At 40.2% G+C, this 25,129-nt stretch overlaps 1 protein-coding gene across 1 annotated transcript in view; it reads left to right on the top strand.

Moving 5' to 3' along the window:
- SLC23A2 (solute carrier family 23 member 2) overlaps positions 1-25,129 on the top strand; it is a 141,393-nt gene that overhangs the window by 29,259 nt on the left and 87,005 nt on the right. The window contains exon 2 of the mRNA XM_068565940.1: positions 24,745-24,998. Coding sequence (XP_068422041.1) covers positions 24,891-24,998 — 108 coding nt within the window. The 5' untranslated portion in view covers positions 24,745-24,890. The remainder of the gene's footprint in view (positions 1-24,744; positions 24,999-25,129) is intronic.

Below are 25,129 nucleotides of genomic sequence, written 5' to 3'. Positions count from 1 at the left end.
TTACCAAATTGTTCTCCCAAGTATTTGAACCAATTTACGTTTCTGGCAGCAGTGGTAAAATTCCTGTTTATCCACAGCCTTTCTAACACTTGGTATTATTAAACTCTTTTACTCCTGCATTATCTGATAGGTGTGAAATGATACCACATTTTAATAGGCATAGTCCATGGTTTGTTTATCCATTCACTAGTTAAAGGTGATTGTTGTTTCCAGGTTTGGGCTATTGTAAACCACTGTAAACATTCATGTACAGATTTTTGTTTGAGCAAAAGTTGTCATTTCTCTGGGTAGATACCCAGGAGTATATTGCTGGGTCTTAGAGTAAGTGTATGTTTTAACTTTATAAGAAATGGCCAAACTGTTTTCTAAAGTGGTTTGCCATTTTAACAAACCCATCACAAGTGTATGAGAGTTCCATTTGCTCTGTGTCCTTATTAGCATTTGGTATTATCTTAGCAGTTTCTTTTTGTTTTAGCCATTCTAATAGGAATGTCGTTTTTTTTAGCCCAAAGAATCAAATTTTAAAATGGATTCTATTTTTAAATGATTTAAAATAATTGATATTTGCCTTTCTTGGTCTTGCATGTTCTTTTTTTCCCCTTTAATTCAAAATCAGCATTGTGTTAGGGTAACCAAATAATGATAAAGAGATGGTATAGTGCAGCCTAACATTTGCAGGCTGCTGCTAGAGAGCTTGGTAAATGTATTTTTTTTGCTGCTCTCAGCAATGTTCATATGGTTATGGAATCTTTGATTTACTGGTTGGGGTTTTTTAAAATTTGGTTTTATTTCTGGAAAATGTGTATTAAAACTTTATAGTGAAGAGTATTGAGTCCCCATTTTAATGACATCATCCACCTACTTATGTAAACTGCCTCCCTCCCAGCTTTGAATAAGATTCAATTTGAGGATGCTTGTTTCATTACTGAAAGCAAACATGCAAAAACCACAGATATGGGCCAACACCCTTATTTTACAGAGCAAGACATCTGAGGCCCACTGGATAATGACTTTCCTGCACTTACACCATCATGCATGGTCTGCACAACCATGGGCTTCTGGATTCTCAGTGAGTTCTGTTTTCCCACTACCCCTTGTATTCTACTTCAAGGTACTGACCAGAACACACTGTAATGTGAATCTTTAGTTTGAAGGATGTAGTCTTCACAGTGGATTTACTTTCAGAATTGAATACACTTACTTTTACTTTTATTGCTGAATTCTGGCATGTGCTGTCAGCACATATTCCGAGTTGTGCTTTGAGATTCTGAATGAAAGACCAGCCTTTAAGTGTCTGCCGGAGAAGCCAACTTAATTAGTCTCTGATAGTCAAGGGGAACAGTGAATTTATTCACCTCACACAAATATGTATCCTTTATTGTGATCCTTCCATTTGGTTCCTCGGAAGGAAAATAAAATTTAGCCAGGTTTGAACTGTGTACTGATTTATTTCCTGTTGAAAATTTAGTAACTGGGTTTATTCCAAATGTGTTGTCTTGCCAGATTTTCTTTCTACGTGTGTGGGTTTTTTTTTTTTTGGAGGAGGGTAATAGTTTTGGCTGTTCTATTACACCCAAATATGAAATAGCTTCTTTTTCACATAATCTGGCTCCTTTTTTTTCTTATAGTTTCACCATTCCTAGAGTATTGATCCATTTACATGGCTCAGGATGTTTCCTGCAGCCAGTGGGAAGAGGGAAAGGAGAGAGCATGTTTACTCCAACTCACATCCCATTGGCCAAAACATAGTCACACGGCCACATCTAGCTGCAAGGGAGGCTGGGAAATGTTGCTTGAATTTAGTTGGTTGTGTGCTCAACTTAAAGTCAAGGCTTTTTATTAGTTTAGTTATTAATTGAATGACAGAGGACTCACACCTGGTGGTCTCTGACAATTAAGTAGAGAATTTGCCACGTGAATGAAAACAATACATAGAAATAAGTTGGATATGAAGTTAAAATGTATTTTAGTTCTGTCTACGTTTCTGTGTGAAATTTTACAAAATATTAAAAAAATAATTTTATATTTTATAATTTCTTGTCTTAATGAAGTGCCATTTAAATATTGTAACACTAGAGGGTGCTGTTAATATATTTGCTTTTAGTGTTTACAGAATTCCTTCCCCCCCTCCCCCAGGTTATCGTATTACAGGATCAGAGTAGTTTTGTCCAGTTGCTAACTCTAAATCTCCTTTGTTGTTTTACTCAGTTTTACAACAGTAGGGACACTGAAATGTCAGTATGTAACATTTATTTGGAAAGGCAGAAATAGATAATCACCAAATGTGTAAGGTTTTAAAAAAATAGCTTAAATTTGTCCTTAAAGGGAAAAGATAAATCAGAGATTACATTAATCAAATTAGATATTTTCAAATACATAATTATTTCTGAAGAATTGAACATTTTTTTTCAGTATTTGGCCAAGTTTAGCCTTTTGGTTGTTTTGCCTAATTTTTGGTCCTAAATTTACTAACCTTATGTAGGCGCCAAGAATTGAGCTACTGCTAATTTTGCCTCCTAATACATTGGGAGGGACAAAATTAAGACTTAAAAAACTTTTCCACAAAGTAAAAACAATTATAATCCCACTTTACAGAGGCAACTGGTATAAACAGCTTGGTGCATCACCTTTTGCTTTCTTAGCACACTTGCACGTGCATGTATACAGTACTTTAAAAGAGGGTCATCATATGAGTTAATGCTAGTGCATAGGATGGTTTTTTTCTATGTTCATTTGTAAATGGCTACCATTCTGAAGTATCTTATTCTAGTGCCCCCCACCCCACCAACTCATTTTCTTTGTAGACAGATCCATTACCTATGAATAATTCTTTTGTCTTCCCTTTTCTATTATTTGAACTTTAAAAATCTTTTTCTTACTGTATTATTTAGAACTTCCAGAACAGTCTTCTGTAATGGAGGCCATCACACTCCCTTCTGTTTTTGGCTTTAATCTGCCCTTTCTGGGTTTTTCAGAGTAAGTATCTCATTGGCTTTTGGCATGAGATAGGGATTCTTTTTGAGGACATTTTTCTTCTGTATTGGAATGCATGAAGAATTTCATTCGAAAATTGATTTTGAGTTTTATCAAATGCCTTTTTGGTTTCTGGTTTTCTTTTTGGATCTTAATGGTTTTTCTTCCTTCTGCCTGTTGATGTGAGTTGTAATACTAGCTTTTTTCCTTTTCTTGTGCTTTGTCAAGTTTGGAATCAGGGTTATGCTTAGGTTTCTAAAATGATTGACATGCTTTTCATCCTTTTCCAGTGCTTTGGAGCTGTCTAAGTAGCATAAGGAGTAACTTCCTTAATGCTTGGAGACGTTTGCCTGGGAAACCACTTGGGCCCAGTGTGTTTTTGTTTTTGTTTTTTTTTAATAAATTTATTTATTTATTTATTTTTGGCTGTGCTGGGTCTTCGTTTCTGTGTGAGGGCTTTCTCTAGTTGTGGCAAGCGGGGGCCACTCTTCATCGCGGTGCGGGGGCCTCTCACTATCGCGGCCTCTCTTGTTGCGGAGCACGGGCTCCAGACGCGCAGGCTCAGTAACTGTGGCTCACGGGCCCAGTTGCTCCGCGGCATGTGGGATCTTCCCAGACCAGGGCTCGAACCCGTGTCCCCTGCATTGGCAGGCAGATTCTCAACCGCTGCGCCACCAGGGAAGCCCCCCAGTGTGTTTTTGCATGGAAAGTCTCTATCTGCCTTGGCCTTAAGAGGCTTAAGAGCCCTCTTGGATGTATTTATCAAATTTATCAGTTCTGTTGCTTATTTCCTAGCTAATTTTTTCTCTTCCTCCCTTTAATTTTTTTTTTAAGTTTCTTTAGAGTATTTTGTTGCTTATTCTTTTTTTGTAAGGGTATTTTTAACAGTCTCAATTTCACCTTTGACCTAATGGTTATTTGGGAGAAAGGCTAAAAATTTTGAAGTTGTTAAACTTTCTTAGTTGATAATTATTTTTTATGTGTTTTGACATTATGATCGGGCACTGAGAAGTGTTCCTTTTTTGTGGGGGCTGAAATTTTCATTTGGCATGGTGGTCAGTTTCCACTAATGCTCTTTAGCTGTTCAAAATGAAGCTCTACTTTCTATGGCGTGGAAAGTTTCATACTTATTATGTTAGCCTTATTCATTATATTAGTCAGATTCTCTAATTGATGCAAAATAAAATTAACATGGAGATCAAGCCTGTGCTCATTACCCCTCCACCCTCTTGCCCCCTATCTTCTTGGAGACAGATAGGTATGTTTATAGTGTTGGTCATTCTTCTGTATTGCTAACCATTATGGATCTTATTTCGGTGAAATAATGTTCAGAACATAAAAATTAACATGAATTTTATAATATAGCAATGTAAAATGACCCTCTTTTTCCCCTTTTAATACTTTCTGGCATGAATTCCATTGTGTCTGACATTTAAAAATAACAGTAAAGCAGCATTAATGTTGCTTTATTTTTGTTTCATTTTTAAGGTCTATCTTAGGCATTTATTTATTTATTAATAAATATATTTATTTATTTTTGGCTGTGTTGGGTCTTTGTTACTATGCACGGGCTTTCTCTAGTTGCAGCGAGTGGGGGGCTACTCTTCGTTGCGGTGTGCGGGCTTCTCATTGCGGTGGCTTCTCTTGTTGCGGAGCACGGGCTCTAGGTGTACAGGCTTCCATAGTTGTGGCACACAGGCTCAGTAGTTGTGCCTCGCAGGCTCTAGAGCGCAGGCTCCATAGTTGTGGCACATGGGCTTAGTTGCTCTGTGGCATGTGGGATCTTCCTGGACGAGGGCTCGAACCTGTGTCCCCTGCATTGGCAGGTGGATTCTTAACCACTGCGCTACCAAGGAAATCCAGGCATTTAGTTTTTGACAAACCTGGGAATATTTTTAATGGGATGAATTTAACTAATTTACAGGTTTAGTTTTAGTCTGTAGTCTGTTTCAAATTCTAATAGTAGTTTCTCTAAAAGAAAAAAACAATTTTCTTCAGTTGTCATAGCTAAAATCTAATGGTATTTTCCCATTCCTGTCTGTTTGGGAAAAGGGCTTTCAGCATCTTCTCATTTCCTGTGCTCAGTCTTTAATGTACTCTTGTTCAATCTGCTTTGTTTTTAATTATGTTTTTAACATTACGTAGCATATACTTAGAGAATAATTTGATATATGCAGTCAATTTTATAACTGGGTTTATGTCCTGATCTTGATGGTTTTGGCTGGTATACATTGTTAGCAACCCTGTTTATTAGTGACCATTCTGAATTTTGCCTCTTATGTGGCTGGAATATAGCCTCAGGCTTTGCTTTTTTTCTTTCTCAGCCCATTCATATCTGAAATTGCAGTTTTTGGCTATAACACATGAAGGGCAACTTGTTTGATTATAAAATTCTTTGGGAAACCCTTTTCTCCAGTTCTCTATAGATCTATATTTTCTGTTGACTTCTGGTGTTTAATACTGCCTTGGAAAATCCTGGGGCTAATCTTAATTATTGCTACTGTTCAAGTAAACCAAACATTTTCTCCATCTCCCTGGGTGTTTCTATGACTTTTTCATCCTGTAGTTAAAATATTTTGCCAGGATATGTTCAAGTTAAGTTTCTTCTCTAATTCTGAATGACTCTGGTGTGCCCATTTCTATACTCAGATTTTTCTTAATCTCAGAATTAGTTGTGGTTTTTTCTATATCTGTTGTATCTTTAAGTCTGTTTCACTGTTCTTTTTTAAAAAAATTTTATTGAGATGTAAATCACATATGTTAAAGTTCTCACGTTTAAAATGTATAGTTCAATGGCTTCTAGTAAATCATACTTGTGCCACCATCACCACAATCAAATTTTAGAAATTTTAGAAATTTTCTTCATATAGAAATCCCAAACCTATTAACGGTCACTCTCCATTCCTGTCCCCCCATTTCTACCCCAGCCCCAGGCAACCACTAATCTTTCTGTCTCTATAGATTTGCCTATTCTGGACATTTCATATAAAATGGAATCCTACAGCATGACTGGCTTCTTTGTTTTTTAAGTCCATTTAATAAACACTGGATTATTCTTGTCTTGGCTTTGCTCTTTGCTTTTTTCCCTCCATGGTACTCATCTCTGAACTGTTGTTGCCTTTCTGGACTTTTCCTTGTCTAGGAGTTTCTCAAGCTTGTCCTCCACCTTTCAGTTTTCTGCTGTTTTCTGCAGTTTCACTTCTCTTTAATGCTTCTAAGCTAATTTTGTGCTTTTTGTTTCCTCTCAATTCTTCCCCACCCCAGCTGTTGTCTCTTGTTCTTAGTCCATTTTCTTCATATAATCGTCCGATCCTGTTTCCTTTGTTGATACACAACTGTCTTTGTTTTTTATTCTTTTCTCCTTTTTTCCAAAGTGAAATTTTCTTTTGATTCCTACAGTAGAACCTTTTTGAAGTTTGAGTCTTCACAGAACATCCTGATTATAGTTCTTGTATTCAGGATACAGAAACTGGAGTATTTTTCCCATAGGCCACACACTGGGTTAGCTCACCTTGGAGCAAGGGACTACCTGGGCATGTTGACCTGATGGGTTGGGTGTGTCACGTGTGACCTGTGTTCTGGGCACTTGTGGTTATGAATCTCTTGCCCCTGAACAGTTGAAGTGCTTGCCTTTCAACCATCTCCCCAGCTTCTGCTATAGCTTCTCCTCTAGTCAAGTGGCATCTTCCTCTTATGCTCACTGCTGATTTCCTTAAGATTATTCATGAATACGTAACACTTAGAGCTACTTTTCTCTCCAGGAGTTGTCCTGGTTCTTCTTCTGCCTTTCTCTCAGGGATCCCATCTTCCAAGATGCATCTTCTGCCTGGCTGTTTCTCATCTGAGTTTCATGGTTTTCTGTCTGGATTTGGGAAGTGCAGTGGTGTTGGGGAGATGGGGGCAAGTATTTGCCCTCTCACAGCAGAGGTGAGGTGACCATTGCCCAGGTTTTGGTAGGCCCTTACCTGGAGTCAGGACTGGAAGGGACAAAGTCTGACTGCAGGTGTGGCTTCTTTCTTCTCACTGGTACCAGATTGTCAGTGCATGTCTGCCTTTTTCTATGTCTTCATGGGCACTTTCACTGTCCAGTGGGGCCTCTGCAGCTGGGAGTGTACACCAGGTGCCACATCCAGTGGGGCTCCAGCAGTTAGCTCTCAATGTTATGGTTCTTGTTGGCTCTGCCTGTAATCTAATGAAGAAATCATACCTTCAGATCTATTTTTAATCTCTGAAAGTCTTTGAGCTTTGAAAATAGTTGTCTTTGGGCCCCTGATTGGGGAAATGAAAAATTACCAGGGAGTAAAATTAATCTCCCTTTTCACTGAGCTGAAAGCAGTGTGGGTGGACTTGTTCATCTGAACGGAAGGGTTTGGAAAGATAGGTTTTAATTTTCCTTATTTGTGTGGGTTTGAGAAATGTAATCCCAGCAGCTGCTTGGTTTCCACAATAGAATATCCAGGCTGCCACATAGAAACCTGCTACAGATTGATGGTAAACAGACCATACTAGAGGCATGCAGTAACTGTTTGTAACCAGGGGGTGGCTATTGTGTAATACAAAGTAGATAGCATTTCTGACTAGGTGGTGGTGTTATACAATTTTGGTGAGCCTATGTGGGTTATAAAAGCCAAAATTCCTTCAGCACCTGAAGCGTCTCATGCTGAGCATCAGAAGGATCCCAGCCTCACACAGATCCCAGCACAGAATTGGTGGGTAGGGCACTGAATACAAAATATTGTGGGGGGGATACAGTAAGATTTCGCTCTGCAGGTAAGACCATTTCTTGGTACAAAAGCTTTGCTTTGGGGAATTAGTGTCTGCATCTATATGTGCCTATGTCTGTGCATCTGGGTTCATGGGTGTCTGTTTCCATGCACATGCATCTGTGACTATGTGTGCTCCTGTCTATGAGACTGTGTGTCTGTTTTTTTTTTTTTTTTTTTTTCCTGTGAATATATGGCTATGTGTGTGTATGTCTGTGTAGGTGGGTGAGGAGCCTATGGCTCAAGTTTCCTGAGCTGGGTTACCAGAAAGTCTCCACAGTCTTTCTTGGTGCTGTCAGACATTATTTGAATATTAATAACATTAAGATTTATGCAACTCTTAGAAGGCAATGCCCTTCATTAAATATGTGAGAGTGACAATAAAAACCTGATCTGCAGCAATTAAAATGTTAGATTCAGTGTTTTTCAGGTGCTCATTTACCTTATTTTCTGAGTGAGGTCCAGTCCTGGGACTTCCAAGGCCCTCTGTGCTCTTTTATGTTTTCTTTTATACAGAATTTTAGGGGTTTGAGGAAAAGTAAGTACACAGGCAACAAGGAACATAGATTAAACAAACCTCAGGGAGAGCTGGAGCCTCTTTTATAGCTGAATACATCTATTTTTACTCCTTTTAAGGTTTTGGGGTTGTAAAAATGTCAGGTTTTGACACCAAAAAAAGCAATACATCTGTGCCATAGGATTCTAAGTAATTGTAGTCTCTGTATTGAATGGATGTGGGTTTTTTTTTTTTTTAAATGGGTTAGGAGGAACATGCTCCTCTGCAGAACAAAATATATATATAACATACTCACAGGCATGGGATGTTTATTAAAGGTCAGGAGAAAGGCTCCCATTTAATGAAGGTCAGGGAAAATTTATTTCAATCACTGTGTACTTGCTTTTAGTCTAGAGCAGAATTACAGTGTCCCAGCCCCAGGTAATTGCGGTGCAGTGTAGTCAAACCCACTATTCAGCCATCAGTTAATCCATCAGGGTAGGTGAGATTTCAGAGTGCCCCTTTCCTTATCTTGGGAGAGTCTGTGGGGAGGAGGAGACAGAACTCTTAGTAAACTGGAATAGGGGGCAGGAGGGCTTGGAGGGGAGAAAAAAAATATTGCAGAAGAGATTTGCAAATAGGATTTCTTCCAGACTATAGGAAGAGAGCAGGTGGTTGAGAGAACTAAGTAACTGTGCCAAAGTCCAGCAAAACAGAGCAGGTGTAATGGGTAGTCAGGAAATTAAGGAAAGGTGGGCCTTGACCTCTCTCTGCAGGTGAGAGAAGGAAATTTGGTTTTGGCAGTTGGGGCAGAGGAAAGGTGAGAACATTCCAAAGAGGAATGGTGTGGTCTGAAGGGTAATTCAGGGAGAGAGCTGATTAGTCCATTTGAGCTTGAGGCATGGAAATGCTTCTCCCAGCACATGGGCAGTGCCTTCTCTTCTCCAGCGGGGGTAGCAGTGGCAACAGTAGCTAGAGGTGACAGATAAGTCATCTGTGTGCTAGAAAGGGAGGATGAAGCAGGAGCTGGGGTGGTACTGAGGGGGCACAGGGTTAGCAGGGCAGAGCCATCCCCTGGAGGTTACTTGAGCACCCAAGTCTGTTTTTGTACTGGAAAGGTAGGGGGAGACATCAAATGACAAAGGTTACTTGGAGGTGCGGAAGAGGAGAAAGTGTCTTTCTTTTTATTCCCTGACAGTAACTGGGGGCTTTCCTCAGCTTCCTCCAAAATGACCTTCAGACATAACATCTCAGGCCTTTTCTGGCTGTTCATCTTTAGAGCCTTGTTCTATTAGTCAGTCTGTAAGCGAATAGGAGCAGTTTTCATGCTCTCAGTGATTGCTTTGTTTGTCACTTGCCCTTGGCTTTTGTCCAAGGGTATATCACCCTCTCTGTGCCTCAGTTTTAAACTGTGGGGATAATAACAACCCCTCCTAGAATTTTTATACATGTAAGTGATATCATGTTTGTATCTTGGATATAATAGATAGTCAGTTTTGCACATGTTTTATCTTGTCATTAAAATTCCATATAAAATTAGCTTTTCAGTGGCCCCTGTACATTAAAAATAGTATTAATACACTAAAAATAGTGTTTCCATAAAAATACATCATTTGTACAAAAAGTGATATGTTAAATCACACAGTGGAAATAAATGCAATAAAATCCATCTTGATTCTGCTTGAGTTTTCTCAAATATCCGTTTATATTTTAATTCTGGCCCACAAACTATACCTTTTGCTCCACTACCTCTCCCTCACCCTCTCTCTTATCCCAGCCATATGATTTCCTTGAGCGAATCTGGAGGGCAGGGATTAGGTTTTGTTTTGGTTGTATGGCTAACTGGCCCATGGAAAAATTCTCTTTTCTTCATATATTTGAATGCCTTTTACGTGATGAACACTGTGTCCCTGCCCCATCCCTGCCTGGTTGGGAAGCTGGACCAAGAAGCTGTGTGCCATTGAAACATGGAAGTAGAGGGACAGCTAACCCAAGAATGATTCCTATAGGAGGAGACTTTTTGAGCTAAGCCCTGAGAACCCTGCAGGTCAACATGGTTCATATGGATAGTACCTGGGGCAGGAGAGGCACAGTGAGGATGATGAGTGTTAAGGTCTTGTCATAATTTTGAATAAAGTTTGGGGAGCAGATTTCTGTTGGATGGTACTAGCCACAGCATCTGATACCTATGACCTGCAACATTAGGTCAGAAAAACAGAGATCACTGATGACTTTGTATTTTAAAGCCACCAAACTAACAAAACATCAGCTGCTTTGACCTTTTACTGTAAACTTGACTCCATCTTTCCCCTGACTGAGCAGTCAATGAGGCATTGTTTTCTCCTCTAGATAGCACGACCACCAATTTTCATGGCTCAGGCTGTGTGTAAATTGACATCAGCAAAACAACCTGTCTTGGGCTAGATCTAAGCTTCTTTAGGATTTAGAGTCTAGTTTGGGACTAGAGCTTATTCTGTACCAAGGGCTTCCCAGGCCAAGTCTCTGGAAGAGACTGAAGGTGTCTTCTGCAGGCAGAACATATTCTTTAACATCTTCCATCATTTTATCAGCTAGGCATGTCATCTTATGCTCCAAAAATATTTGCTTTCAATTAGGAATGATCTTCCCTGCGCACCTCACCCCACGGATGTTCCAGGAATATTTGCCATGTCTATCCAGTGGCTTTGCATCCTCTCTGGCCCACTGTTGAGGACCCTGACTATATTTTTAGGTGATTCCTAAGTATTTGAGCAGCATTCATCCTGGGCCCTTTCCCTTTCACTTTGCCTGTAGGATTGTGCCATGGGCGCCTCATAGGCCCAGGGGCTCCTGAGGTTCTCAGCAGGTGGTTTCTGAGATGAAACCTGACAACCAACCCTGATTCCCCTTCAGAAATCCAGTTTTATCTAACTTTTTAAAAGTCCCTTCTTCTTAAGGGAACAAATTGACAAACCAAGACAGTGACAGAAGCTTACACAGCTCATTGGGGTGCAACAGAGCCTGTCTTGATTGCAGTCACTGAGGTGGTTTGGTTTAGAGCTCTGATAGATTTTAAAGAAAAGGCCACTCTGAGGCCATGATTCTGGGTGCTCTCTCCATCCTTGTGGCAAGGGGATGTTATGATATTTTGTTAATCAGTGTCATCATCTTGTACCACTTTGGCAAATTATTTCTGTGAGTATGTTAAAGTTCAGCAAATAACCTGATTTAAATTGGGCGCTTGAAATATGCCTTTTGTGTCACTGGGCAGAACTTTAGTTTATATCAGTGACTTTTAGGCTCTTTTTGACTGACCCACAGTTTTTGCCTTGAAACTCTGGGTTACCCTTATCTTGTGAGATGTGCTCTGAATTTTCTTTATTCTGTTAAATTTCATTGTTCTGCAAATTCTGGTTGAGATCCAGTTGGTTTCATGGCCCACTAGTGGGTGGTGACTTGCAGTGTGAAGAATAAGAGCAAGGGTTCTTAGAGTGTTTTGGAAAAGGCTGTAGGATGATTTTTTTTTTCCCCCAGTTATACCATAACTGTAATCACAAGGTCAAATGATAACCACTTCTTACAGGTTCATTTCATTACTGTTTAAATGGAATAATGATAGCTAGCCAGGGTCAGTGTCAGAATTCTAAACCCCCTAAAGCAAGACTGTATGTTAGGCAACGATTTAAGTCATCATATTTAAAGGAAGTTTGATCACGTACAAGTTGAGGATATTTGTTCCAGTAATCTTTCTTTTGGCTTGAATTAAAAGCATTTAGGTCAAATCTTAGCATTTAACAGAATTTAATGGAGCAGCCACAGTTCAACTATAATCCCCTAATGATCGGATTTAAGCAGAGAGCTACAAATTGACTTTTAAAATGTGCTTTATCATTGAACCTGGCCAGCTCTGAAAGTTCTTGTTTGTATCTTGGGAAGGACCAGACTACCACTTGGCAAGTTGAGGTTTTGAGTTTCCTTATCCCAGAGTTTTCTTTCGTGGTCATATACTCTCACCTGTCTAGATAGATTTCTGCAAGTGGAGAAAATAGCTTTATCCCACCCCAGGTTGCCCATCCAGAGGTGTTGATCTGAGGACCACTAGCATCAGAACATTTGTGCATTTGTTAAAAATGTAAGTCCCAGGTTTCGATGCAGGTCTGTGGAATCAGAATTTGGGGGAGGGGACATTTTTTAAAGTTGGTGGGATTATGGGAGTTAAAAATTTTTTTTCTTCTAAAATCAACTTTACTGAGACATAGTTTACATACAGTAAATGGATATACATACAAATGGAGCCACCAGAATCATAGCTAAGTTATGGAACATTTCTGTCACTCCATAGGTTCCTTCCTCTGCCTCTGGAGTCCCTCCTTCCCATCTTTGCTGCTGTAGGTCACCACTAACTGTTTCCTGCCACCGAAGATTAGTTTTGTCTATAGGGATTCAGGCAGCATGTCTTGTGCCTGGCTTCTTTCACTCAATGTTGTGTCTGTGCGATTTCTCCATGTTATTAGGTGCATCAGTATTTGCTTCCTTTTAATTGCTTAGTATCCCTTTGTATGGACCCACCATGTTTTGTTTATCTATTTGCCTGTTGATGGACGTTTCTGTGTCTTGAGTTTGGGACTGTTATAATAAAAACAGCTTTGAATATTTTTCTGCCACTATATGTGTGGAAGAAATCTGCATGTTGAATAAGATTCCCAATTAAGTCTTAGGTACATGAACCATTGATTCTTATTCTCTCTATTCCTTTTTAATTTTTTTTATTTACTTGGTTGTGCTGGGTCTTAGTTGAGGCTCACGGGCTCCTTAGTTGTGGCATGCATGTGGGATCTAGTTCCCTGACCAGGGATTGAACCCAGGCCCCCTGCATTGGGAGCGTGGAGTCCTAACCACTGTGCCACCAGGGAAGTCCTTCTCTATTCTTTTTTTTTCTTATTCTTTATCATTTTGGAGAACTGTAGGTTTTTGTATCCAGATCAAATGATGGATTTGCTGTGCAGTTATGTTTTCGATGTAGTATTCATTCACTGCTGTCTATTTGGGGTAAATGTGGATCTCATCAACATTTGTTGAGTTCTGTTTTATGAACTGAAATATAAAGATGAAGTGTACACGGGGGGATTCTATATCCTTCAGAGGACTCTTAGTGATTAATTCATTCAGCCATAGAGTGTTTTGTATGTTGTGTACTAGGGACTACTAGGTGCTGATGCTGGGAAGACATGTTTTCTTAGCATTTGGTTGTGCTTCCAAGAAACACAAAAGATGTTGGTATTATATTCCAGGAGCAGTTTGGCCCTTAAATCCGCTGTTTGGGTAGTACCATCATACTTTCAAGTCAGGTGGCCATGGTAAGCCACAGTTGAAAGGGTTGACACTGACAGGGAAGAAATGGTCAGATAAAAAAATTCAGTGCAAAAGAAATGATCACTGGAGCTTCCCTGGTCGTGCAGTGGTTAAGAAGCCGCCTGCCAATGTAGGGGACACGGGTTCGAGCCCTGGTCCAGGAAGATCCCACATGCCGCAGAGCAACTAAGCCCGTGTGCCACAACTACTGAGCCTGCGCTCTGGAGCCCGCGAGCCACAACTACTGAAGCCCGTGTGCCAGAACTGCTGAGGCCCGTGTGCCTGGAGCACGTGCTGTGCAATGGGAGAGGCCGCCACAATGGGAGGCCCGCGCACCACAACAAAGAGTAGCCCCTGCTCTCAGCAGCTAGAGAAAACCCGCGTGCAGCAGCGAAGACCCAATGCAGCCAAAAATTAAATAAATGAATAAATAAATAAATTTATTTTTAAAAAAAGAAAGAAATGATCTCTGGCTGAATAGCTGATGAAATAAACACTGATTAAGAATTGTTATTCTGCATTTGTGCATGATTATCGGTGGCTAGAGAGCTGGTGGCTCAATCTTTAGGGAATTGAAAGATTTGTTAAAGATCTGAATATTTTCCTTTTCTATTTGCTCATAGCAGAATTTCCCAAATTGCTATTTTCCCACCCTGTGAGGCTTACATTTATTGAGGTTGATTTATTATTTTTTGAGTCTGCAGTGATTTCTTGCTTGCTCTAAGGTAGGGATTTTTAACTCTGGCTTCAGGAGAGTTTTATAAAATCTAAATGCTCAGGCTATACAGTCCTGTTCAGTAGACTTTCTGGGTGGGTAGAGAGTATTTTTTAAATTAATTTATTTATCTATTTTTGGCTGTGTTGGGTCTTCGTTTCTGTGCGAGGAGCTTTCTCTAGTTGCAGCGAGCGGGGGCCACTCTTCATCGCGGCGCGCAGGCCTCTCACTATCGTGGCCTCTCTTGTTGCGGAGCACAGGCTCCAGACGCGCAGGCTCAGTAGTTGTGGCTCACGGGCCTAGTTGCTCCGCGGCATGTGGGATCTTCCCAGACCAAGGCTCGAACCCGTGTCCCCTGCATTGGCAGGCAGATTCTCAACCACTGCGCCACCAGGGAAGCCCAAGAGAGTATTTTTAAAGTTCTTAGGTGGTTCCAACACAGAGTCAAAGTTGAGGACCACTTCTTGGGGCAGCCTTGGCTATTGATACACCTCTTTCGTTGTCAGTTCCCTCCTTGCTAAGTATAATTTACAAAGCCTTGGCTTTTCTCTGTTCTCTGACAACAAAAATTACTTTACAACTTTAAACATGAGAACTTTACTCCACACCACTTTGCAATTACAGAGTTGTGTCCTGATCTCTCAACAGAAAGGACTGAATGGCTTTGTATCCCCTTGTTAAGGGGAACTGATCACTTCTCTGGATTTGATCTGGGTGCTGATGTGGCTCTTGGGGGAGAAAGAGAGCATAGCTTTCATTGTTGAGTAAATAACTTCAGGAAAAATAGAGGAATAAAAGGAAAAAGATAAGTCCTTTGCTGTCCCACCAGTCAGTATTTTGGTTAACATTTTGGTGTGTATATGCGTGTGGCACACTTATCCATACACAATGGGTTATTGCTGTACATACTGCTTTTTTCATTGTATAAATTTCCTTTAATTCTTTTCACTGCATTATTTTAGAAAATTGATATCTTTTATTATTATTATTTATTATTACTGAGATCTACCCTCTTAACAAACTTTTAAGTGAACAATACAGTGTTGTTAACTATAGGCATGATGTTGTACAGCAGATCTCTAGAACTTATTCATCTTGCTTAATAAACTTTATACCTGCTGAAAAGCAACTCCCCACTTCCCCCTCCCCGCCAGCCCCTGGCAACCACCATTCTACTCTCTGCTTCTGAGTGACTGTTTCAGATACCTCACATAAGTGGAATCATGTCGTGTTTGTCCTTCTGTGACTGGCTTATTTCCTTTAGTATAATATTATACTTTAGAAAAAAAAAAACCTGTTTCCTTATATAACATAGGGCAAACATTTTCCCACGTCAGTAAATATTTCTGTGCCATCTTTTTTTAAAATTAATTAATTATTTATTTATTTTTGGCTGCGCCGGGTCTTTGTTGCTGTGCGTGGGCTTTCTCGTTGCTGCGAGTGGGGGCTACTCTTTGTTACGGTGCCCCGGCTTCTCCTTCTGGTGGCTTCTCTTGTTGTGGAGCACGGGCTCTAGGGTGCTCCGGCTCAGTAGTTGTGGCTCACGGGCTTAGTTGCTCCGCGGCATGTGGGATCTTCCCGGACCAGGGCTCAAACCCATATCCCCTGCATTGGCAGGTGGATTCTTAATCACTGCACCACCAGGGAAGTCCGTGTGCCATCTTTTGAATGGCTGCAATGGCATTCCTTTGTATGCACATACCGTAGTTTTACCATTCAATTCCCTAGTGTTGGATATTAGATTTTTCTTGATTTTTGGTCTTATTAACAATGTTAACACGCACAATTTTGTAGCTAAATCTTTATATGTCCTAATTATTACCTTAAAATACATTCCTAGAAGTAGCATTTCCTCAGGACATATTAGAAGTGAATATGAATATTTATAATTCTTGATACATATAACCAAATTACCTTCTTATTAGCAAATTTATTTTTCATTAAGAGTGTTCGTCTGTTTCTCTACCACTGTACAATAAGGGTATTATAAATAACTGATGTAGGTTAAAAAAAAAAGTATACCTCATTTTAATGTACTTTTGATTTTTTTTTTTAAATTTTATTTATTTATTTTATTTATGGCTGTGTTGGGTCTTCGTTTCTGTGCGAGGGCTTTCTCCAGTTGTGGCAAGCGGGGGCCACTCTTCATCGCGGTGCGCGGGCGTCTCACTATCGCGGCCTCTCTTGTTGCGGAGCACAGGCTCCAGACGCGCAGGCTCAGTAATTGTGGCTCATGGGCCCAGTTGCTCCGCGGCATGTGGGATCTTCCCAGACCAGGGCTCGAACCCGTGTCCCCTGCATTGGCAGGCAGATTGTCAACCACTGCGCCACCAGGGAAGCCCCTGTACTTTTGATTTTAAACAAGGATCAAACATTTATTTTGCTATTTGTTTTTGTGGGAGACAGGATTAGAAGCTCATATGTCTTGGCCATTTTTATACTAAGGATTTTTGTTTTCTGTTTATTGGTTTGCAAGAGCTCTTCAGATAGTAAAGATATCAACACATTATCTTACCTATATTATAATTTGCCTTTTGATTTTGTTGGATTTTTGTCCATATAGAAATCTAAAAAAATTTATATTGTAAAAATCTATCAGCCTCCATCTCTTTTTCATCTTTAACGATATACTAAAAAAGGAGTCCCCTACCCTAACATTATATAGTCATTTAGTGGCTTTATTACTTTTCTGGATTTTATTAATAGTGAACCAGTTGTCTTGGCATGTTGTATTGAAAAATCCATACTTTGTTTTAAGATTTAAATGCTTCCCACATCATATATTTGTCACTTTGTGGGTTTTCTGTTGTGTGACCTATTTGTCTCTTTTTGTACCTAAGTTGACCTCCTCTGTTTACTACAACTTTAGGGTCCCTTTCTGATAGAACATGTTCTTCCTATTCTTTTTTCAAATATTTGTGGCTACTTTTGCTTATTCTTCCACAGGAATTTTAGCAAGCCCCCTTTTCTCCCCCTTTAAGGTATTAATTGATTTTTATTAAATTTATATACTTTATGTTTGTAGGAGAATGTGTACCCTTATAGTAGCTCTCTTATCCAAGAATATTATCTGTTTTTCTGGTTATTTTATGGCCCTTAATAATAGTTTATAGCTTTATTTGTAAAGGTCATGCTCATTTTTTGTTAAATTTATTAAGTATTTAATGCTGTTATTGCCATTCTAAACAGGATTCCTTCATCCTCTTACCTTTAGGAGTCAGCAGACTTTTCTGTAAATATCTTAGGTTTCGTGGGCCAGATGGCCTCTGTCATATGTTCTTCTTCCTTGATGTTGTTTATAACCTTTTAAAAATGTAAAAATCATTCATAGCTGGGGACCACACCAAACCAGGCCAGGCAATGGTTTGCTAGCTTCTGATCTAAATGCTTATTGCTGGCAACTGGGAAATGTTAGAATCAGTCAGCACTGAAGGAGCTTTGCTCATGTGTTTGTATCTAGCCATGTATGCAAAGATTCTCTACAATTTTCATATCTCTTAATGTGGCTATAATTCACTCTTTTCCTTTCAAATATTTCCCCTCATCTTTCTCTGTCAGTTGAATGATAGCAGTGATGTCGACAACCTGGCTTGTCCTTGACATTAATGTATCTGTTGTATCACAGATAAGTTTGATATTGGCTGTTACTTTCCTTTTCCAAGATTAAGAAAGAGTATTAAGCAAGAATGACTGTTACATTATATGAAGTACCTTTATTATTATATTTTTAAGCATCATTTATTCGTTCTACGTATTTTGGGGAGCCTTTAATACAGGTGTGAAGTTAGGCACTGGGGATAATGCCTCTTGTCCTGCACCTGTCTGGCTGAGCAGGTAGACATTATCTTGTTGTATCGTAACCATCTTTATGGTTCCCAGACGCCATGATGAGGTGTGGTGATCAGAGGCAGCACTGATGGGAGTTACCCCAAGGGAAAGGGGCGAGATGAAGGGTGCCTATTTTGGAGGGACAGCATGTGCAAGGGCCTGAGGGCTAGAGGAGAACCCAACACCTTCAAGGAACTGAAAGATGGAAACTACAGCACAGCGAGGGCAAATTTCACCATAGGCTTCACAGTGGACCTGCAGCCTTGTTAAGGAATTTGGGTGTCATTCACTGGCTAATTAGGACGCCATCAAAGGGTATGGTAGTTTCTGTAGCATGGCCGTGCCTGCTGCAGTAGAGCTATCAAGATTGGACAAGAAAATGAGACAAGAGGCTGTTGTGCTGTTGAGATGATGGCTCGTGCCACGGAGTGGCCAGAAGTGCGCAGATTTGGGGGTTCCTGGTCTAAGGGGAACGGGCTTTAGAGCTCGGCCATTTCTGCCCCTCGGACCTCCCTCAAAAATCACAAGGAGGACAGAAAGTATCCTGAAGACAATGTTTAAGGCCAGCTGGCCTGGACCCTATTCGCTCAGGGAGGTTGGCTGTAAACTGAGGATAGTTTTATGTCTTGTTTGTACAAACATTGTTAGGACAGGAATACTGATTAAAGTTTGAATCCTGCTGCTCACTGCTTATAGCTGTGTGTCCTTTGGCAAGTTACTTAACTTCTCTGAAGCTCAGTTTCCACTTTTGTGGAGTTATTGTGCCTATCAAGTAATACTATGCTTACTAGGGAGAAATAATTGCCATTTATATAATGAGATGTAAGAGATGTGTCTGGCACACATAGGCACTTAGCTGGAAAACTGCTGTCATTATTATCGTTTTCGTTATTTGTGAATCTTATCTTTTATCACCCAGCACCTCCTTTCCCCTTGTCATGTGGTCAGGGGCAAGATAGCAGTGGCTTTGCTTATTCTCTTTCTTTTGCAAGGAGTAGGAAGTCGCGTCACTGGGTACTGTGGGAGGACAAACTTTCCCTGGTGTCAGGTTCCCTGGGAGATTTTGCCTTTTGTTTTACCACAAATTCTAACACGGTCCCTAAACTCCACCTTTTTAAATCTTTTGTTGTGTTTGCCTTTGGGCCTTGGCATTTCCCCACACAAAAGTTCGGGTCTGTGCATAAAACACTCTGATCTCAGGTTGATGAGTGGTTTCTGGCCTTCAGGCTGTCTTCATCAGTCTTGAGTACTTGGCTGTTGAGTACTCTGTCATTTTGGAACTTAAAAGGATACGTTTTTGTTTTCAGTGTTCACTATCTTCTCCCTTTCTTCCTCTTCTTCTTCCCTCCATTTGTCCACCCTTCCCAGGCTTTGCAGCTCTCTGCCCCAAAGCCTTTCTCAAAGCTTCCTGCCCTGTACTTTCTTTGGCCCCAAAACCTTTCATGCTCATTTGGGTCTATATCTTCAGGACTCTCTGAAGGCTGCTGTTCGGTAAGAGACAGACAAAGGGAGTGGATGGGTCCCCTCAGTATAGCTTGTGAGGGTCAGTTAAACATTTGGTAGGGAAATGGAGTACAGAGTACTTGACGAAAAGTGGTCTTGTCAGGATGGAATTGGTCCCCCTCAGTTCCTGGTGATGGGGAGTAGTGGGGAGGGTTGGCTACTGCAATGGATGTACACATCTGAAACAAACATGAAGATAAAATTAACCTAGTAGAATAAATGTATTCTACATTAAAGTCCTGTCATTTTCCCTAAAGTTAATGTGGGTCTGCTGGCATCCTAATGGCAGTGGGGCTGGATGTAGAGCAAAGAACTTATTGGTCCCTCTGAATGTGACTGTAAGGCAAGTGGTCTTGTAAAAATCTAACAATTTCACCATCCTCTTTGCCTGTCCTGTCTTCTGGAAAACATAAGCTCTTGGTCAAGGTAAAAATGTCAGGGCTACTTCAGGCAGATTTTATATTTAGGTATGTTTGCTGTCACACTGTATCTTTTTTTTTTTTTTCAGATTTTGGGAAGCTGATGGATTGCAGTGGCTAAATCACAGTGTAGAAGATTGATGGATTTGATTACATAAAAATAAAAACAGTTCTAAAAGATCATTCACAAAATTCATGAGCAAACAAAAAGCTGGGATAAGATATTTGCATCAAATATAACAAAAAATTACTGTCTGTCCTGTGCATGTTTAGCAGCACTCCTTGCCTCCACTTATTAGGTACTAGTAGCTCTCCCCCTAGTTGTGACGACCAAAAAATGCCTCCAGACATTGCCAAATGTCCCCTGGAGGAAAAAAAATTACTCTTCGTTGAGAGCTGCTGCTTTAAAGAGACATGTATATAATGTGAACAAGAATGCAAAATGTGCATGAACATTTAAACCAAAAGAGCCACCTCAGAAAATTTTGGTGTGTGCACCTAGCTCTATTCTATAAAGGCAACTTGATATTCTGGCAACTATTTCTTTTATTTTTTCCTTTTTGCCCTCTAACTATTGAATTTTCAAATTTTGTTAATTCTTTCTCTTTTCTTATTTGTTTATATTTCAGTTTTTCCCCGGCTCATCTAAAGTATTTGTTGAATGAAGTGTCCATAAGAGAATTCCTTGAACAGAAGTTTTCTTACTTGTCTTTGCAAACTTCTTGTAGGTTTGCCTTCACATTTGCAGGACAGCTTGTCTGGGTTATTCATTCCCTGTGGGAAATTAATTGGTGCTAAGGTCTAACATTGTTCTAATCTGAGTGCCAGGGAATGTTTTCTGTCCCTTCTCACCCCTACATGCTTGTGGTATTTTTTTTTTATCTTAGGGAATTCCCTGGCAGTCCCGTGGCTAAGGCTCTGCGCTTTCACTGCCAAGGGTGCAAGTTAAATCCCTGGTCAGGGAACTAAGATCCCACAAGCTGTGCTGTGTGTCCCCCGCCCCCCCCCCCCAAAAAAAAAGTAGAAACACCTAGGCATGTTTGATTGTATGTGTGCCAATCCTGGAAGGGATCCTTTGTGTCCTCTCTCTTTTTTTTAAATAAATAAATTTATTTATTTTTGGCTGTGTTGGGTCTTTGTTGCTGCGTGCGGGCTCTCTCCAGCTGCGGCGAGCGGGGGCTACTCCTCGTTGCGGTGTGCAGGCATCTCATTGTGGTGGCCTCTCCCGTTGGGAGCACGGGCTCTAGGTGCATGGGCCTCAGCAGCTGTGGCACGCGGGCTTCAGTAGTTGTGGCTCAAGGGCTCCAGAGCTCAGGCTCAGTAGCTGTGGCGCATGGGTTTAGTTGCTCTGTGGCATGTGGGATCTTCCCGGACCAGGGCTTGAACCTGTGTCCCCTGCATTTGCAGGCGGACTCCCAACCACTGCACCACCAGGGAAGTCCCTGTGCCCTCTCATTTTTTAAGCCAAATTCTCCAAATGCTTTTTAATCTTCTGGTGGATCTCTTTTATTGTTCAAGTCATACTTCTGTTGTTTGAAATTGAGTTTTTAATATTTTCTGCCTCAGTGAAACTTAGCTGCATGGGATTGTTTCAGTAGCTTCCTGCCTTTGACTTTTACTTGGATCTTCTGTTAGTTCGGAGCATTGTCCAGATTCTCTAAGATTCTCCGAGCATGTCAGATCCACCTTGGGTCTTGATTCTCCTCCCCCTTTCTTATCTCTTGCCACTTTACTTCCCCAACCCCCTTTTTGGGGGTTGGATTACTTTTTTAGGTTTATGTTGTCATTTGATTTGATATTGAATGTTTTGGTTCTATTTTTTGTATGGCATTCTAGCCCATTTAAGCTCACCTTGCCACCTTCCTGGAATTCTGTGTGGCCATTTAATCCTAGATTGGTTTTGTCTCCTCTTTTTTGTGCTTTTCAGTGTCTTCCCAGCCTTTAGGGAACCTAAGGTGCCTTTAGGGCACCTGTAGGGAATTCAGAATTATTACTATTTTTTTTTTGTTCTTTGTTTTCTTTGTTTCTATTTCATTTATTTCCACTCTGAACTTTATGATTTCTTTCCTTCTGCTAACTTTGGGTTTTGTTTGTTCTTCTTTCTCTAGTTTCTTTAGGTGTAAGGTTAGATTGTTTACTTGAGATTTTTCTTGTTTCTTTAGATGGGCTTGTATAGCTATAAACTTCCCTCTTAGAGCTGCTTTTGCTGCATCCCATAGGTTTTGGGTCGTCGTGTTTTCATTGTCATTTGTCTCTAGGTATTTTTTGATTTCCTCTTTGATTTCTTCAGTGATCTCTTGGTTATTTAGTAACGTATTGTTTAGCCTCCATGTGTTTGTGTTTTTTACGGTTTTTTCCCTGTAATTCATTTCTAATCTCATAGCATTGTGGTCAGAAAAGATGCTTGATATGATTTCAATTTTCTTAAATTTACTGAGGCTTGATTTGTGACCCAACATGTGATCTATCCTAGAGAATGTTCCGTGCGCACTTGAGAAGAACGTGTAATCTGCTGTTTTTGGATGGAATGTCCTATAAATATCAATTAAATCTATCTGGCCTACTGTGTCATTTAAAGCTTCTGTTTCCTCATTTATTTTCATTTTGGATGATCTGTCCATTGGTGTAAGTGAGGTGTTAAAGTCCCGCACTATTATTGTGTTACTGTCAATCTCCTCTTTTATAGCTGTTAGCAGTTGCCTTATGTATTGAGGTGCTCTTATGTTGGGTGCATGTATATTTATAATTGTCATATCTTCTTCTTGGATTGATCCCTTGATCATTATGTAGTGTCCTTCCTTGTCTCTTGTAACACTCTTTATTTTAAAGTCTATTTTATCTGATATGAGTATAGCTACTCCTGCTGTCTTTTGATTTCCATTTGCATGGAATATCTTTTTCCATCCCCTCCCTTTCAGTCTGTATGTGTCCCTAGGTCTAAAGTGGGTCTCTTGTAGACAGCATATATATGGGTCTTGTCTTTGTATCCATTCAACAAGCCTGTGTCTTTTGGTTGGAGCATTTAATCCATTCACGTTTAAGGTAATTATCGATATGTATGTTCCTATGACCATTTTCTTAATTGTTTTGGGTTTGTTTTTGTAGGTCCTTTTCTTCTGTTGTGTTTCCCACTTAGAGAAGTTCCCTTAGCATTTGTTGTAGAGCTGGTTTGGTGGTGCTGAATTCTCTTAGCTTTTGCTTGTCTGTAAACCTTTTGATTTCGCCATCAAATCTAAATGAGATCCTTGCCGGGTAGAGTAATCTTGGTTGTAGGTTCTTCCCTTTCATCACTTTAAGTATATCATGCCACTCCCTTCTGGCTTGCAGAGTTTCTGCTGAGAAATCAGCTGTTAACCTTATGGGAATTCCCTTGTATGTTATTTGTCGTTTTTCCCTTGCTGCTTTCAATAATTTTTCTTTGTCTTTAATTTTTGCCACTTTGATTACTATGTGTCTCAGCATGTTTCTCCTTGGGTTTATCCTGTATGGGACTCTCTGCGCTTCCTGGACTTGGGTGGCTATTTCCTTTCCCATGTTAGGGAAGTTTTCGACTATAATCTCTTCAAATATTTTCTCTGGTCCTTTCCCTCTCTCTTCTCCTTCTGGGACCCCTATAATGCGAATGTTGTTGCGTTTAATGTTGTCCCAGAGGTCTCTAAGGCTGTCTTCATTTCTTTTCATTCTTTTTTCTTTATTCTGTTCCGCAGCAGTGAATTCCAACATTCTGTCTTCCAGGTCACTTATCCGTTCTTCTGCCTCAGTTATTCTGCTATTGATTCCTTCTAGTGTAGTTTTCATTTCAGTTATTGTATTGTTCATCTCTGTTTGTTTGTTCTTTAATTCTTCTAGGTCTTTGTTAATCATTTCTTGCATCTTCTCAATCTTTGCCTCCATTCTTATTCCGAGGTCCTGGATCATCTTCACTATCATCATTCTGAATTCTTTTTCTGGAAGGTTGCCTATCTCCACTTCATTTAGTTGTTTTTCTGGGGTTTTTTCTTGTTCCTTCATCTGGTATATAGCCCTCTGCCTTTTCATCTTGTCTATCTTTCTGTAAATGTGGTTTTTGTTCCACAGGCTGTAGGATTATAGTTTTTCTTGCTTCTGCTGTCTGCCCTCTGGTGGTTGAGGCTATCTAAGAGGCTTGATGGGAGGCTCTGCTGGTGGGTAGAGCTGACTCCAGAATTATTTTAATATCCGTACAATCGTAGTAAATTGGCTATAACTGAACTGTCTAGTATGATTGCCACCAGCCACAAGTGGCTATTTAAACTTAAGTTTGATACAGTTTAAAGGTTCACTTTCTCTATTGCACTAGTCTCATTTCAAGTGCTCAGTAGCCAGTGACTAGTGACAACTGTATTGGACAAGGCAGATGTGGAACATTTCCATCATTGCAGAAAGTTCTATTGGATAGGGCTGGGCTATAAGATAGATACCATGATGCACATCAAAGAAATCCCTCTGCTATTTTTTTCTCCCTAGTATTCTAATATTTTTGGTGGTTCAGTTTGGTGGTCCCCCCCACCCCCGCCTCCAAAAGGTGATTCAGAATCTGAGTAACTATAAATGAAGGTGGATGGGGACTTAAAGTGTAATAAGTTTTTTTGGTGTTTGGATATAATTTGTACTTCGACTTTCCCATGCAGGAAACACAGTGTGTGTCCTGTGCTGTTTGTGTGCTTGATGTGATTTGGCTGCTTTCTCTTTTTCTAGTTTTGCTGAGAGATGGCACTTGTGGGGCTCATCTCTGCCTGAGAATCGACACTGGAAGAGCTGACTCTGCTCCTGGGCTCGTTGCGTGAACAAGCCTTAACTTCCAGCCACTTCAGTCCAAAGGCCAAGCTACTCGTTTTCTCTTAATGATGGGTATTGGTAAGAACACTACATCCAAATCCATGGAGGCTGGAAGTTCAACTGAAGGCAAATATGAAGATGAAGCGAAGCACCCGGCTTTCTTTACTCTTCCGGTAACAGCATTTGCTGTCTTCCTTTCTTAAGTCACTCTAAAGTAGGATTAGCTTTTTTTAAATTTTTAACCCAAAGAAAGTTTAGTATTAGTTTTCTTTTTTGTTTTGTTTTGTTTTATACAGCAGGTTCT

Source organism: Eschrichtius robustus, chromosome 16 (genome assembly GCF_028021215.1).
Source record: "Eschrichtius robustus isolate mEscRob2 chromosome 16, mEscRob2.pri, whole genome shotgun sequence".
Lineage (NCBI taxonomy): Eukaryota > Metazoa > Chordata > Mammalia > Artiodactyla > Eschrichtiidae > Eschrichtius > Eschrichtius robustus.
Note: the sequence above shows the minus strand (reverse complement) of the source record. Positions and strands in the feature narration are given on the sequence as shown.